This window comes from Chenopodium album, chromosome 12 (genome assembly GCF_948465745.1).
Source record: "Chenopodium album chromosome 12, dcCheAlbu1.1, whole genome shotgun sequence".
Lineage (NCBI taxonomy): Eukaryota > Viridiplantae > Streptophyta > Magnoliopsida > Caryophyllales > Amaranthaceae > Chenopodium > Chenopodium album.
In genome coordinates this window covers 44,285,544-44,301,486 of record NC_137845.1, presented here as the reverse complement: position 1 = coordinate 44,301,486, position 15,943 = coordinate 44,285,544, and the positions used below count along the sequence as shown (strand labels likewise).

The window sequence follows — 15,943 nt, the reverse complement described above, 5'->3', positions numbered from 1 at the left end:
CTTCATGATTTCATATTAAAATAACATAGATTTCATATTGGCTTGTTCATTTCAACTTAATTTCGGTTCATTTCATTTCAGTTCATCTCTAATCAGTTCAGTTCAGTTTAGCTCCAATCAGTTCAGTTCAGCTCTTAATCTCCTTCTCTCATAAAATAATCGTTTCAGCTCAATTCAGTCCAGTTCAGTTTAAATCAGCTTCAATCAGTTTAGTTTAGTTTAGCTCCAATCATTTTATTTCAGTTCTATTCAATTCAGCTTAGTTCAGCAAATATAAATGCCCTAAGAAGCCTACAACTAGTCAAAACTAATGATATAAGAATATTCAATTAAAGTTTCTCAAAAAAAAAAAAAAAAAAAAAAAAAAAAAGGAATATTCAATTAAAGACTAGCTCACACGGTATAACCTGAAGAATAGTCACCGAGTAGTTAAGACCCAACACCAAAATAATTATAAAAATCAACATTATTATATGAAGGTGTGCAGAAATTATGTTTTGTACTACTTTTTGTATTTTAATACTGAAATAGCAGGACAAGTATTATTATTTATTCTGTGAATTCAAACTTAGGAACATCTCAAAGATTTATACACTTAATCTTTAAAATTACAAAAATGGAGTACCCTTCAATGCTAATGTCCTCTCTAATCTTCTCCCTTCTCATCTTGCTCGTCATCAAATCATCTATTGCTCAAGAAGTCGGTAATATATTTGCCTTCCATTCTATTTTAATTCAAAGTACTCCGTATTATATAAACTTTTACTTTTTATATAACTTAGTATTTGCATTTTTTATAAGATCTAATGACCCAATGGTATTGAAGGGCCGTCGGGATAAAAGTTATACAAGTGTATTTTTTGGTGCATTAACTTTTTAAGTTTTGATTGGCAGATGATGAGACAGAATTTGACTACATAAGAGGAAGTGAAAGAGGGCCAGAAAAATGGGGACATATAAAGGAAGAATGGGAGACTTGTAAAACGGGTAGAATGCAATCGCCAATTGATTTATTACATAGACGAGTTCAAGTATTGCCCAAATCTGAAGAAATTGTCAAAAATTATAGGACTGGTAATGCTACTGTCAAAAATAGAGGACATGATATTATGGTAATTTTCTAATCTTTTTCTGTTTTTTGCTATTCTTTTTGGAGCAATTTTATTTTATTTTTTACACTCTCTTACCCGTTCAATTAGGAAATCAGACTCTTTGCGATTGCATTTTTTTTATTTTTTTTGAATCGTATAAGAAAAAGTGTGTTTACTCTGTGATGTCTACACTATATTTCATTTTTGACGTATGGCTACCAGTCTACGACTTATAAGGTGGGTATGGGCTGTAACATGTAGGCCCATGTGTTGTGCTAATGCTATTGTTGTTTTCTGTTCAAGCATGGTCATGCTTATGTCGATTTTGTAAAATTTAAGTCCATGCATATCGTCTAAGCCGTGTGTCGTATCATGCTAGTGAGTCCAGTTAATTATTACATTTTTGTACAGCTGTCAATTTTTAACCTGAATCATTAAATCTGAATGTTTTGAACCGATCTGAAAATAAACTGAACCGTTATTGAAAATTGAAAACCGGCTTGATTTAATTTTTTCCAACTTGAAACTAAACTTAACCGAATATGTGCAAACCGTTAATAACCTAACCCGTTATCAAGTCAAACCGTTACAACCCAAAACCTAAAGCAGCCCAAATTGATTACGTCCGAACCCGTTAGTAACCCAATCTATTTTAAACCGAACATCATTTAAACTTGGCAAAAATCTGATAAACTCGACTGTTCCAACCTGGAACTTCCTACAACCGAACCGTTAATAACCCACAAACTGTTAGGACCGAATTGTTTTCAATCCGTAACCCGTTGAAACTGAACCTTTTATAACCCATAACCAATTAAGACCAAACCGTTTACAACCCATAACCCATAATGACTAGGACTGAGCCTTTTACAACTCATAAACCATTATGTTTATGATCTGATCTGTTTCAACCCATTACTCATAAACCCAACTCATTTAAGATTTAAACTAGATTATAATTTGAGCTGTTGCTGCCAATTATCTAATCAACCACACTCGATAATGATCCGACTATATTTTAACTCAATATGATTTGAACTGAAACCCGCTTCAAGTTGGGTTAAACCATTTCCAAACCGATCCAGTTTAATCCAAACCCAATATGATCGGAAGGTCCGGAACAAATAGTGACCGACCCGATTTTCACCCGATCAGTTTTGTACTGAAACCCGTTTTCAAACTGACCTAGTTAACTTAAACAGATTATGACCCATTACCATAACCTGATTAAGACCCGAATTGTTTTGAATCAAAACCCGCTTTTAAACCAATTACCAAACCAAATCGGTTAATACAAATTGATTATCACCCGAACCAATTACAACCTGACCCAATTATGACCCAACCCGAATAGAAAGCTGCAATTTAAAAAACCAAACCAAAGTGACCCGATAATTTTGAAAATCGACCTGCTAATTATTCCAGCCCATTATAAACCAATTCGTTATAACCCGAAACCGATAAAACCAACTCGAAACTGAACTGTTTACCCGAATTGCCACCCCTACATTTTTGTCAACCTGGAAAAAAAATAGGGAAGGCTAAGTCATTCTCGTGTCGACTTCATGCGAAGTTTCATTCAAAAATGATATCCATGCACATCGACAGGTCTCTCGTGTTGTGTCGATCGAGCATTTTCGTGCCATGCTTAATTGGCCTTTATGTTATCCTAGCCCATGTCCATCATCTTTACCAATTATATCGGCAAATACAAGTTTATCTTTAACCTAGTGGCATTTCTGTAAATATATTGAAAAAACGTGATCATTTGTTGAGTACTTTTGATGAGTTGTCCAATTACTGTTTGTAACTTGCATTTAGGAAATTACACATATACCACTCAACTAGTATATGAAAAAACGCTTATACCTCTCCACTGGTACTTGAAAAGATGATTATAACCCCACATAACCAAACGGGGAATTAACTGGACACAACTATGACAAGTAGAATCCAAACATAGCACGATAGAGGATCTCTTATTTAACGTACTCAATACGAGTGACTTGTTTCACTATATCTTCATTGAAACCCCATACTCCCAAGCATATATAAATGATGGGCTCAAATTTGTGACCTAAAGTGAAATTCCTTGCCATTTTCACCAAACAAACTTTGTTGTTGCCTATCTCCACCGGCCTATTAGTATTTTTTTTTTTTTTTTTTAAATTTTAAATTCTGGAGTCCCTTGATCAAATCTCTAATCTTTATGATATTAAATTATACTTCTAATAAACTCTTACCCTATTTTAAAGTATATTAAATCATGCATGTTACAATACAAAATTATATTAATATTGATCTTTAACTACTCCGTATTTTAATAAATAAAAGTTCAATCCTTTCCTATCTAGTTGCTGGTAAGAAGTATCTTGTTCCATTTTTCATCTTTTCAAATTTTTGTAACATAAAAAAGTGAACTTGTATTGCCAGATTGAGTGGGAGGATGGACACAGTACAATTGAGATGAATGGCACTACTTATATCCTTAGGCAATGCCATTGGCACTCCCCATCAGAGCATACTATTAATGGCATAAGGTATCACTAATTATTACTATAGTCGAATTATTATTTTTTTTATTAATATTTTTGCTTGTTGATTAATAATTCGAAAATTTGAAAAATACCACCATATATCGTTGTTATTTTGTATAATACCACCTCAATTTTTTTATTTTTATTTTTTTTTTTATTTTTTTTTTTTTTTTATTGTATTTTACCACCTAGTTTTTCAAAAACCTTAAAATTCCCACCACTTTTGCCCGACTTCCCTATAAGACGTCAAGGTGGGCCCCACTAACCAATTTTCCTCTCTTTTCCCTCGATTCTCACCTCTATTCTTCCTTCTGCTTCCTCTTTGTCTAATTTTAATATCAATTTGCAAATCAATTAGGCATTATTTAGGTTTTTTATTCGCTAATTTGTTCTTCAAGCCAAATGACAATGCAAAATCGAGAGTATAATTGGTTAATTAGGATGATTAGGAAAGAAGAAAGATGAAATTCGAAGAAAAATTGGTTAGTGGGACCCACCGTGACGTCATATGGGGAAGTCGTACAAAAGTGATGGAGTTTTTCAGGTTTTTGAAAAAACTAGATGGTAAAATACAGTTAAAAAAAAACTTGAGTTGGTATTGTACAAAATGATAACAATAGATGGTGGTATTTTTCAAATTTTCCTTAATAATAAAATCTTTTTTCTCACAAAAGTAAATATTATTAAATTAATGAATTGTGTTGGAACAACGAACCTAGGTTTGCTGCAGAGTTGCACTTGGTACATCAAAGCTTAGATAACAAGATTGCTGTTATTGGACTTCTTTACAAGCTTGGCAAGCCTAATCTTTTCCTTACAAAGGTACGGAATTGAATTTAAATATTTATACTCCATTTGTTCAAAATTAATTTTTTAAGTGAAGCAACAAGCTCAGTAAATAATACAAAAGTTAATACAAACTCTACATGATACTATTGGTTTATATGCAATACTTCCCAGATTAAAAAACATATGAGATCTGGTTGGGGTCAACAAATATTTATAACTAGATAAGCCTCGTGCGATGCACGACATAAAAAATTTATTTTACATATGTCCCTCATAAATTATAAAAATATAACCATTAATTACAATGCTATTTAGATCCATTTTATTTTGAAGAACGGTATAAATTTAAGTAAATTATACAATACGAAATACTCTTTAATCGGGAGTAATTATATTTTGAAGCCAAATAGTAACTCATAAATTCATCATAATATAATATATGGAATATAATATAATATAATAATTGTTTTCAAAAAAAAAAAAAAAAAAAAAAAAAAAACTATTGTAATAATTTAAGGTAAAAAATAAAATTAAAAATATGATGTCAGCAATTAATTTAGGCGGGAAAAATTTTAACCACAACTTGACATGTGTACAATTTGAAAAAGTGATGATGTCAGTGGTTGTTGTTTTAGTTTATTTATAGATAATCAATTTTTTATAAAAAAAAAATAATCAGCAAATACAAGTTTATCTGCCAGATAAACAATTTTTTGTTAATCTGTTGGTATTTCTGTAAATATATTAAAAAAACGTGACCATTTATTCAGTACTTTTGGTGAGTTATCCAATTACTGTTTGCAACTTGCATTTAGGAAATTAAACATGTACCCCCTCAACTAATACATGAAAATATGCATGTAACTCTTCACTGGTATTTGAAAAGACGATTTTATCTGGGGAATTAACAGGGCACAACTCAAAATTAATTTCTTGTTGCTGAACAATATCAATGGTTAAAATTATGTATTCATAAGGAAAAAAAAAGTAAAAATTTCCGAAGTCATAAAAGGAGAAAATATTTCTTATAAGGCTATAAAAATTAGGCAAAATTGGTATAAACCACCTTTTTTGTCCAACTTTCTTGAAAAAACTACCTTTTTGTTATGAAACAAGGAGAAACTTGAGAGAGAATTAATCTGTATTCAGCTTGTATTTTATATGATAGAGGTATATATATATATATATATATATATATATATATATATATATATATATATATATATATATATATATATATATATATATATATAGTACAATTATTGATAGGGTTTGCTTGGAGGAATGGAGGATAATAACCCTAAAATCTAGAAAGTTCCGGAATGATACAAGAGTATAGTGGACATCCACAAATATATTTCATAACACTCTCCCTTGGATGTTCATTGTCGAAGACTGTGCCTCATTAAAACCTTATTAGGAAAAACCCTATGGGATAAAACCTAATGAAGAAAAAAAAGTACAACATTCTTCGTAATACGCTCGAAATGCTGCCTCGTTAAAAACCTTACCAGAAAAACCCAATGTGGGATAAAACCATGGTCAAGGGAAAAAGAGTACAACGCGTATTTTCTCCCCCTGATGAATACATAACTTGAGATCTTCTAGGGCCGCAACAATGAATCCAATATGTTGGATATCTTCTCATATGTAGTAAAATATCACTCGTTGATATGATCTTCGATCCTCCTAAACTGAAATTGCATCTTCAACTCTTCACGTTAACATGTAAAGTGTCTTCATTTCACCATACATGTGTTTATCTCTAATATTAATATTTCAAATCTCTGTTTAACAGTTGATTTAAAGGTTAAACTTATGCGGTTATGACTTCTTCTGGAAGTCGTTATTGATGATCATTATTTGATCAAACATTCATTAATAATAATTTGATGACAAAACTTGATATTATTAATGTCATTTTTCAATCTCATATGAATTATACTATAACACATGTAATTATATACGCTAATCATGGTTCTTCTGGACCATAAGAAAACATTCTCACGCATAAGTATTCCATTGATATTCTTTAGACGTTTCATAATTGACATGATAGGTCTCTTGAAAATACAAATAGTAAATTTCATTAACTCTCATGTGCTTAAAGTTCAGGTTGAGATATCACTGATGTAATTACATAGACTTTTAAGAGTTTGATAGTAATTGCAATATTCAAGAGATAAACTTTTTAGGGCTGGATATTTAAATACGTCATATATATAAGCTTTTCACGAACTCTTCTTACATGATTCATAACGTGCAATTAAATCAGTGTCATCAATAATTTCATTACAATTATAAGCCCATTGGAACATAAATATCTCTTTCTAATTTTTCATCAAAGTTGTAAATATGTCTTACTATACTTTGAATGAACATTCACATACACCACAGTCATTGTAAGAAATTAATCCATGCAATATAAGATATAGAAACATAATAACATATTAAACAAAATATACAATTAGTAATGCATCTAACTTCCTACATATGCAATAAACCATTAACCAATGACTCACATGCACATGAACATAAGACTCAAAATGATGCAAAACACTGTATAGTGTGGATTTAAAAATCCATATTTCATTAGACTTCGGGTCCGTGATAAACTTATGATCATTATCATTATGTCGACATCAAAATGTACATATATTTCAGATCCCTTACTCATTAGTCCATTCCATTATGCATATGCATATTATTCATCGGTTCCATTGTGTACGGTATCATAAAATTCGTTTAACGTATATTCCGCATGCCATTTTACTTTGATATCTGAATACATTTCTCATTGGTACCATCATAACTTTTCTTACATCATAGGCCATATATTATAATAATTCAGATATCTATACCACTTTTAGGGTATTTCATACACTATGGTATTTATATACTATTACACTATTAGTGTCAACTGCACTATCTTGCCAAATATCATATCTATTAGACTTATCTTTATTTTTAGAACCGATCATACAACCTACACTTCAGGTGTAGTGATTCAAGCATAATTGGCAAAATTTTATCTCAATGTATACCCATAATTAATATGACCAAAATGTGTCTTCAACGCTATGCAACATGAGTCATAATTGAATACAAATCAAATCATAAATGTTCAACATATCTTGATAATATATATACAAAAGTTGGCATATAACTTTTCAAACTACCATTATAGGGATCATATTTATTATTTATTTATTTAATTAATTTTTCCAACTTTTGGTTATTCGTTCTTCTCCCCCTAAGTTGGTAAAATATCTCATTTATAGGGGCGTCTTATTATATACCAACTTAGTAGACAAATTTGCATTATTAGGAGGATCACAATCAAAATTTATTTCTCAGAAGGTATGTATTAACAAGTTTCATCTCTTCTGGAGAACAACTTCAATGAAGAATCATTTCTTCATTAATTTTACATTGCATGTGTATTTATTTTATATTACCCTTTTCATAATATCTTCTGGAAAACAATGTCAATGAGGAGACATGTGTTGTGCCGTTGTACGTTTTCTCTTCTTTTCCAATTTCTTATGTGCTGACATATAATAGCCCCAATAAAAAGAATTGTTATACAAGCATAAATCACTTGCTTGTAATTCTACTAGGTGGTGATCTTCTGAATCTTTAAAGATTTCAATAATGTATTTGGTGAGTTTCTGGTCCCCTGATAGTTGACAATAATATATAAGTTATTTTGGTGAACTTCTGGTCACCCATTACTCTCTTTTATATAAGAAATCAAAACCTATTAACTCTTGAAATTTTCATCAATACAAATTATTATGAATCACAATACAAATATAGCTCAATCTCAATGTTATGTCTTGTCATTCAATTCATTTCATATATCTAACATTGAGAGAGCGTCAGCACAATATCAAATGAAACTTCAGGTTTCCATAACGAGTAATTATTAAACCTGGATGGCCTAATTTAATTATCACATCCAGTCACTTCTCTAAATTTGAACTTTGATCAGTTTTCTAACACTAGTGATTACTTTATTAAACTTACTTTAAGCATGGCCATGAATATGATGTGATATTATAACACCAACATATGTTTCTTTTATACAATTGGCAAGACAATCAATAATTATTTTATCCAATAATTACTCATACTCTACTGGAGTTTAAACTATAAACTTGATACATGTTAATCTTGTTGGATGTTTCATACTCTTCTAGAGTCTTTTATATAATCATGAAACATATGAATTTTACTAAAAGTGATTTATTCTAGAAATGTAATGGGATTTACCACTTCCTCAAATTTGTAATTGTCAAAAATGACTCCTTTCCTTTTCAAAGATACTTAATTATCTTTAGAACCTATTGATTTATCACGCTTCAGGCATGATATAGGTTCATCAACAATTGATGTTGTACTTCTAGGACATCAATTTTAAATTAGAGCATTTACAACTAGTATATGATAAATGTCATTTGTTTATATCCATCTTCAGGATGGTATCATTCAAAATATTTAATTAACATGTGGCCACTTCTATTAAATCAATCGTTGATATTTAAGTTAATGTATGTATCAAACTGACCATCACTATATTTTATTATTTATATGCAAGGATTACATACAATCTCCCCCTAATCCTTGCATATGGGGGTATGGAATGAATCAATCCAACAACCTTTAAAATCCTTGCAACTTTTAAGCCATAAATTCTTTTGGCAATGTCATGTATCAAGTAACGTGTTCCTTTTAGCAAAAACATGCTTAGATAAAATTATACTTATAAAACACTTAATCATGTTCCTCATGCCCAATTACATTCATCTTAAAAAAAACGAAACCTCTTATATTTATGGGCATAATAAAACGTTGATTATGTAAAGTTTCTCACAATGTCATGTTGCAATTTATAAACTTAAAAACATTATTTCTTGGTCCAATAGTTGATATGTAATCATCTTTGCAATTCTAATTGAGCTTTTCAATGAATTGTAATCACGAAATCATAATGAAAACATGCTTCCTTTCAATCACATGAACTCTCATTCACTTATGGAGTGAGTAAATATAGTAATTTATGTATCTTCAATACTCACTTAGAGTTTAATATCTAAAATACATTCAAAACCTTTTGTATATTCTTTCTCACGGAATTGTGTCTATATATAGACGCATTAGTATCGCGGATGCTTTTAAGCAACATACTTTATTAGAAACTAATAAAATTTCTAAGTCATATACGTATCTTTATATCATTTTTAAGGTTTTTTAAACCTTTATAAATTTAAGGAATTTCAGATCCATATATATATGTGTGTGTATAAGTATTTCATGTTCAATTTATTCATTATTCTTATAATCCAATTCAATTTCATGTATATAGGTATATAAACAAAATTAATCATACACAAATTAATTTCTAAGTGTTTAAGACCAAAAATTGGATTTCAAGTCCTAAAAATAATAAGGAGTACGCATTTATAGAGTATTAGTTTGCAAGTTAATAGTATTACACTACTTGCCTTTACCATTTCATATGTATATCATATCATACTTATTACTATCATCGCAAACTGTAATTCATCAATCAAATCCTTTTCTGATATGATTAACAAAATAATGGATTTGTCCATAATTTTGTTTTTTAAACTATTCAACATTGCATTTGAAGCCAAAGGGGTTGTATACTTATATTATCATAATTTAATTTGAGGTCAACTAGAAAATATCCACATAGTCAATTATATTAAATATATGGCATCATGCATATACTAGCAATCTCACTCATAAGAGAAATTAACAGAAATGTATATATAATGACTCATGCATAATTGCAACCATCATGTATAATAGATGTCAAGTTACTAAGAAAGTTAGATCTAGAGATATAATACAATTTTATGACTCATTTTGTTTATCATTATATTTTAATTAGATAATTTAAAGTAATGCTCACATAATATCAATATGTGATATCATACATAAATAATTGATAAAACAAACCAAATACATAGTACAAAGTATGATTTATCATGGGTGCAAGGTAATTATCAAAGAGCCATCAAGTGAGTTCCAAGACTATATGTGAAACATATACTTCATTCGTAATACTGTAAGAGCATCGATGGCATTGATTCAAAGTGAACAAAACAGTATATAATTACAACAATTCGCAGGGCACAAAAATAATAGACTTGTAGTTGTATTTGTATTGTACTTGTTTAGTCTAATATGAATTGTTGGGAGTAATTATTATTCAACATATTCATGCTAATTGTATATAAATCAATAATAAAATAATATAGTATAGTATATGCGTACCTTTAATTACAGTTGGATTGATTGCGTAGAGTTATGGTTTGAATCTGACAAATATAATTCGGCTCGACTAGATCCCTAAAATTTTTCTTATGACTTTTGATTGCCAACCCATTGTTGGCCACACTAAACAAATTCCTTCACCTTGTACTTAGTTAGCAATAACAATCCATTATAATAATACTACAACCAATTTATAAAACTCTGTCGAAGGCACTTCTACTTTCAGATTCCACATCAAATTTCCATCGTGGGAAATCAATGCTTTATAATTGACCTTTTCTTATTAATATAAGATAAAAATTAATCATGATCTACAGAAAATATATAAATTGCAAGAGGATAATTCTACAGAAAATATATAAATTGCAAGAGGATAATTGCATATTATTTCCTCATCTTGTGCGGCTTCATTAATCAATAGGGCAAATATAAGGGATGGAGCAGCAACTTAATTTCCTTCGTCAATTGAAGCGGCAAATAATATGAAGCTAGAATAGATTTAATTTCCTTCGTCAATGTAGTCGAATTACAACAAAGGTCTACTGCAAGAACTCCTTGGTGACAATTAACATGGCCGCATATTTACGTTCGACTGTGATTTAGTTCTAATCTTAATTGATTGTGTTAGATCTTTGGTGATCAATAATTAATTAACAATTCATTACAAATTCATATACTACGTAAAAAGATTCATGCTATTAAAATATTTTACAAACCAAATCAAACGATATATATTTTCACATAATTGTATCCATGATGCTAAACATGTGATAATAGTATTATACTCATTTAAAACGAACCTGATTCTCATAGTAGATTAACCTAATTCAATTGGGTAAAGTATGATGCTGATAACGTGTTATGAAACAAGGAGAAACTTGAGAGAGAATTAATCAGTATTGTATTTTATATAATGGAGGTATATATATGTATATATATATATATATGTATATATATATATAGAGTACAATAATTGATAGGGTTTGCTTGGAGGATAATAACCCTAAAATCTAGAAAGTTCTGGAATGATACAAGGGTATAATGGACATCCACATATATATTTCATAACACTTTTTCTTTTTTATTTTTTTTATTAAACCATCTTTTAAGTACCTAAAATTTTGATTGCACCACCCCTATTTCAAATTATGACGAAAAATATAATTGAGACGTCAAAGAGGCTCACGACTTGTGCTTTTCCCTCCTAAATCATTTATTTTTTCCCTCCCAAAAACATTCGACCATTCTCTCTATAAATACATGACTAAATTGAGTAAAACTCTAAAAAATCAAACCTAATTTTGCTGCACAAATTAAATTGTAGTCGTTGTTCATTCTCAAACCCTAAACCAAGGTAATTGAAGTGGATGGTTGAAATGGAAGAGAAGCTTTTGTTGTGGTTGTTGATTTGAAAATGGATGGTTGAGATGCAATCCGTTAGATTTGAAATAGGGGTGGCGCAATCAAAATCTTTGGTTTATGCCAATTTTGCCTAAAAATTAGTAAAGGGTTAATTTGTAATATTCCATCACTTTAAAATTCTTGATAGATTTTTTTTTTAAGTCGCTATCATGGTTATGCTTAATTCAACTTATCTAATGTGGTTTGAGTTGAATATTTGATTTGGCAAATTCAATCTGAATATATTTAGCTTCGATCGTATTAATCTGTATCAGCCAAATATGCAAGTTTCATTATTTTTAACTACATATGTTCAATCTTTTTTTTACAGCTAATGAAAAAACTAGAATTAGTACCTTATGCTCTAGACGAGACAAACGCCGGTGAAATTAATCCTGGAGAAATAAAGTTTAGAGGAAATAAGTATTACAGATACATGGGCTCATTAACCACCCCTCCTTGTACTGAAGGTGTCATTTGGACTGTTGATAAACGGGTATGTAAACCTTGTCATAAACTATTGTATGTACGTTTTTCTTTAATGTTTGGAACATTCATAATTTATACGCAAGTTTTATACAATAGTTTCAATTTCTTTTAATAGGTTGCCACAATTTCGGAACATCAAGTAGCAATGATGCGAGAAGTTGTTCACGACGTAAGTTAAGACTTGAGAGTACAAATATATTTTGTAGATGTCGTTTTCCTCTTCTGAAAAAAATAATAAAAATAAAAAAATTATTTTGTAGATATTGTAAATATGATGCTTTATTAATGAATTGATTTAGGCCGTGTTCACTTTTAAAATTATTATTCAGTAAGAATAATTTTAGTTTAATAAATTTAATTTCACTTCAATAAAATTATTTTTAATTCAGTAAAATACTTTACAAGTTCAACAAAAATAATTTCAATCTGTTAATATAAAGTGAAGTGAAAAGGGTGTTACATGCTAGAGGAGAGCTAGCTAAGTTGATAGCTACTTGCACATAAACGGACGCTAATTTTTATTTTTTTTTTATTTATTTATTTTTTTTTTTTTTTTGGGGGTAGGATGCGGAGAAAAATGCAAGACCGGTTCATCCAAAGAATGGAAGGAAGATTCGACTTTATAAGACGACTATCAAGAGCCATAACGGAGATAATTAGGAGTAAGTCACCATTATTTTTTGGTACAATATTATGTCATATTTGGTATCCAAATTGTTGGGTGTACATCTATTACGAGTGTTATTAAAATTACAAATTGTGCGAGGTTTTATCTCGGCAGAACTTTCACTTATTAAACTTTAAATAAAAATAAAATAGTGCATTGTTTTAAATGTGTGATTATGGTGACAAAATATCAAATTGGTTTGACTATACACAAAAAATGTTGTATTCATAAGTAGTGGTGAATTCAACAATTCTAACTAGGGGTAGTAGCATAAAATAATAAGGGGAAAAAAATTAGAAAAAAGTTCTATATGTTATATATTTGTATTATCGTTTAATAATTAGCCTTTAAATTTTAAAAATTCCTTTTAGTAGATAAATTTTCTATCACAAATATGGAATAAATTATATTCTAATTATCAATATGATCAAATTAAAAAGTATTCCATATGTTTAATAGTATATTTTTGTATGTATTCCTCCAAATTTACTATACACAAGGTAAATATAAAGCTATAAAATTATTTTATTTAATATAAATTATTGATTTCATCCCTGTTCTCTTCACCTTACAAAAATAATATTAAGTAAAAATAATTCCAATTCAATAAAAATAAGTTCAGTTCAGTAAAATTAATTTCAATTCAGTAAAAATAATTTCAGTTCAGTAAAAATAGTAAAATTCAGTTTTCTTAAAGAAGAATTATAATATAAAATCAGTAAAAATAATTTCAGTTTAGCAAAAATAACTTCATTTCAGTAAAATTAATTTAAGTTCAGTAAAAATAATTTAAGTTCAGCAAATATAATTTTATTTCAGTAAAAATAATTTCAGTTCAGCAAAAAAAAGGTGAAGAGAACGGAACCTTACTCATATAAAACTAAATACAAGTACTAAATATATTAAAAAGTGCAACAAAAATGGGAAGAATTTCATCAATGAAGGAGCTTTAATTTGAAGAATAATAAGTTACTCAATTCATTTTTTTTATTGTTATGTTTGATATTATGTACGTTGATTAAAATTATTAAAGTATAAATATATAAATATTATAATTTAAAAATTTTAAATTCCACTACTTTATGATATTTTATAACCTAATTAAAACTCTTTAAAAAAAAAATTCTTTACAAATATAAGTAAAAGTAATTTGTTTCAATAAAATAAATCAGAACCTAAGAGACCTGTTTTAATATAACAAACCTCTTTTTATTTTACATGGAAAAACAGGCTCAATTAAAAAAAATAAAAAAAAACCTAAGAGACATGTTTCATATAAAACAGGTATCCTATCTTTTAAGCAGCGAGTTAGTTTCCAGTTGTTATAGCTGCCTCAAAGAGACCGGTCATTTGAGATAACAGGTGCTACCCCTTGTGCCTTCATGGATCCGCCACGGTTCATAAGGGATTGAACCTAGTCTTGTTCGCTTACAAAACTTTTTTAGCTTTAAAACTTGAGAAAATGTACTAATAAATACTACGTACTTCATTTGTTTTTATTTTTTAGGTAAAATATTTGAAAATTCGCATTATTCATAGATTTTCATTTAATTCCATTTGCTAATTTATATGTTGGGTAAAATGTAGCTTACTCGTGTGAGATTTTGTTACATACATTTATTTTAATTTATATTAATATAATATATTTTTATATTTTACTTATTAAAGATAATGTATAAGAAGTGTGAAGGGTTGAAAAATTCAAAACATTACAATGAAAGGAGAGTCGATGAAGTGAATAATTATTAGAAATGGAGGATGTAAACATTTGAGAAAATAGAATAATGTAAGATTCATTGATGAAAAAGTACATAGAAATTAAGTGAAAAGTTAAAAAGTATCCTATTTCAAGATATTATCTCTTTTGTATAAGGGATAACATAGAACCTTATACGTGGCTGGTCACACAGTGTGACCAACCATTATAAGGGTTATTTCGTGAGTGTTTTAGGGTTACTTGGTCAATGTTATAGAGGTTACTTCATCATGATTATAAGAATTATTCGGTCAATGTTACAGGTCGGGATTACTTGATCAATGTAATAGGGGTTATTTTTTCACAGAAAGCCACATAGTATGATAAACCGCATACAATACAGGCTAAAATGATAAAGGAGGGAGGCCAAGGGAGTAGATACTTGGTGTCCAAAGCATGAACTATACCAACAATAGCTTCTTTCGCTTTATAGAATAATGATATATTCATGGTCAATGTTTGATCAATTTTAACATAATTAGTAGAGGAGTTTAACTATTGATAATTAACTGATTGAAAGAGAAACAAAATTAGGCAATAATTTAAAATACTCCTATTAAATTGTCGGAAAATTTGCAAATTGTAGCCATTTAAAGTTCGTATTTTGCAAATTGCAACCAGTTAAAAAAAAATTGCAAATTGCAGCCCAAAAATCCGTATAATTTGTAAATTGCAGCCCAATTCAATTTTTTCATCGGTTTACATGTCGAAAAATATCCGGTTAAGGTTTTAGGGGTCATTTCAGTTATTAGGGGTCCGAATTGAGCTCAGAATCAGCAAAAAAATAACGCCAGTGCCTCATTTTGCGTAATTAAAATGTATCGATTTATGAGAAACTTTAAAAATGAGACATTAACGTTTTTTGTTTGCTAATTCCGAGCTCAATTCGGTTCCTTAACAAATAAAA

At 29.2% G+C, this 15,943-nt stretch overlaps 1 protein-coding gene across 2 annotated transcripts; it reads left to right on the top strand.

Annotated features, from left to right (window-relative positions):
* The first annotated feature begins 481 nt into the window (after positions 1 to 481).
* On the top strand, positions 482 to 14,829 carry LOC145572440 (alpha carbonic anhydrase 7-like). 2 transcript variants are annotated; one of them, XM_081631415.1, is made up of 8 exons: positions 482 to 704; positions 895 to 1,112; positions 3,525 to 3,631; positions 4,348 to 4,450; positions 12,456 to 12,620; positions 12,729 to 12,782; positions 13,178 to 13,275; positions 14,565 to 14,829. In XM_081631415.1, the coding sequence occupies exons 1-7, from the start codon at positions 617 to 619 to the stop codon at positions 13,271 to 13,273; spliced, it is 831 nt and encodes a 276-aa protein (XP_081487541.1). In that variant the 5' UTR covers positions 482 to 616; the 3' UTR covers positions 13,274 to 13,275; positions 14,565 to 14,829. The 2 variants fall into 2 exon arrangements, with proteins under 2 accessions (XP_081487541.1, XP_081487539.1); XM_081631413.1 differs by lacking the exon at positions 14,565 to 14,829 and having other exon boundaries at positions 13,178 to 13,434.
* The last annotated feature ends 1,114 nt before the right edge of the window (positions 14,830 to 15,943 follow it).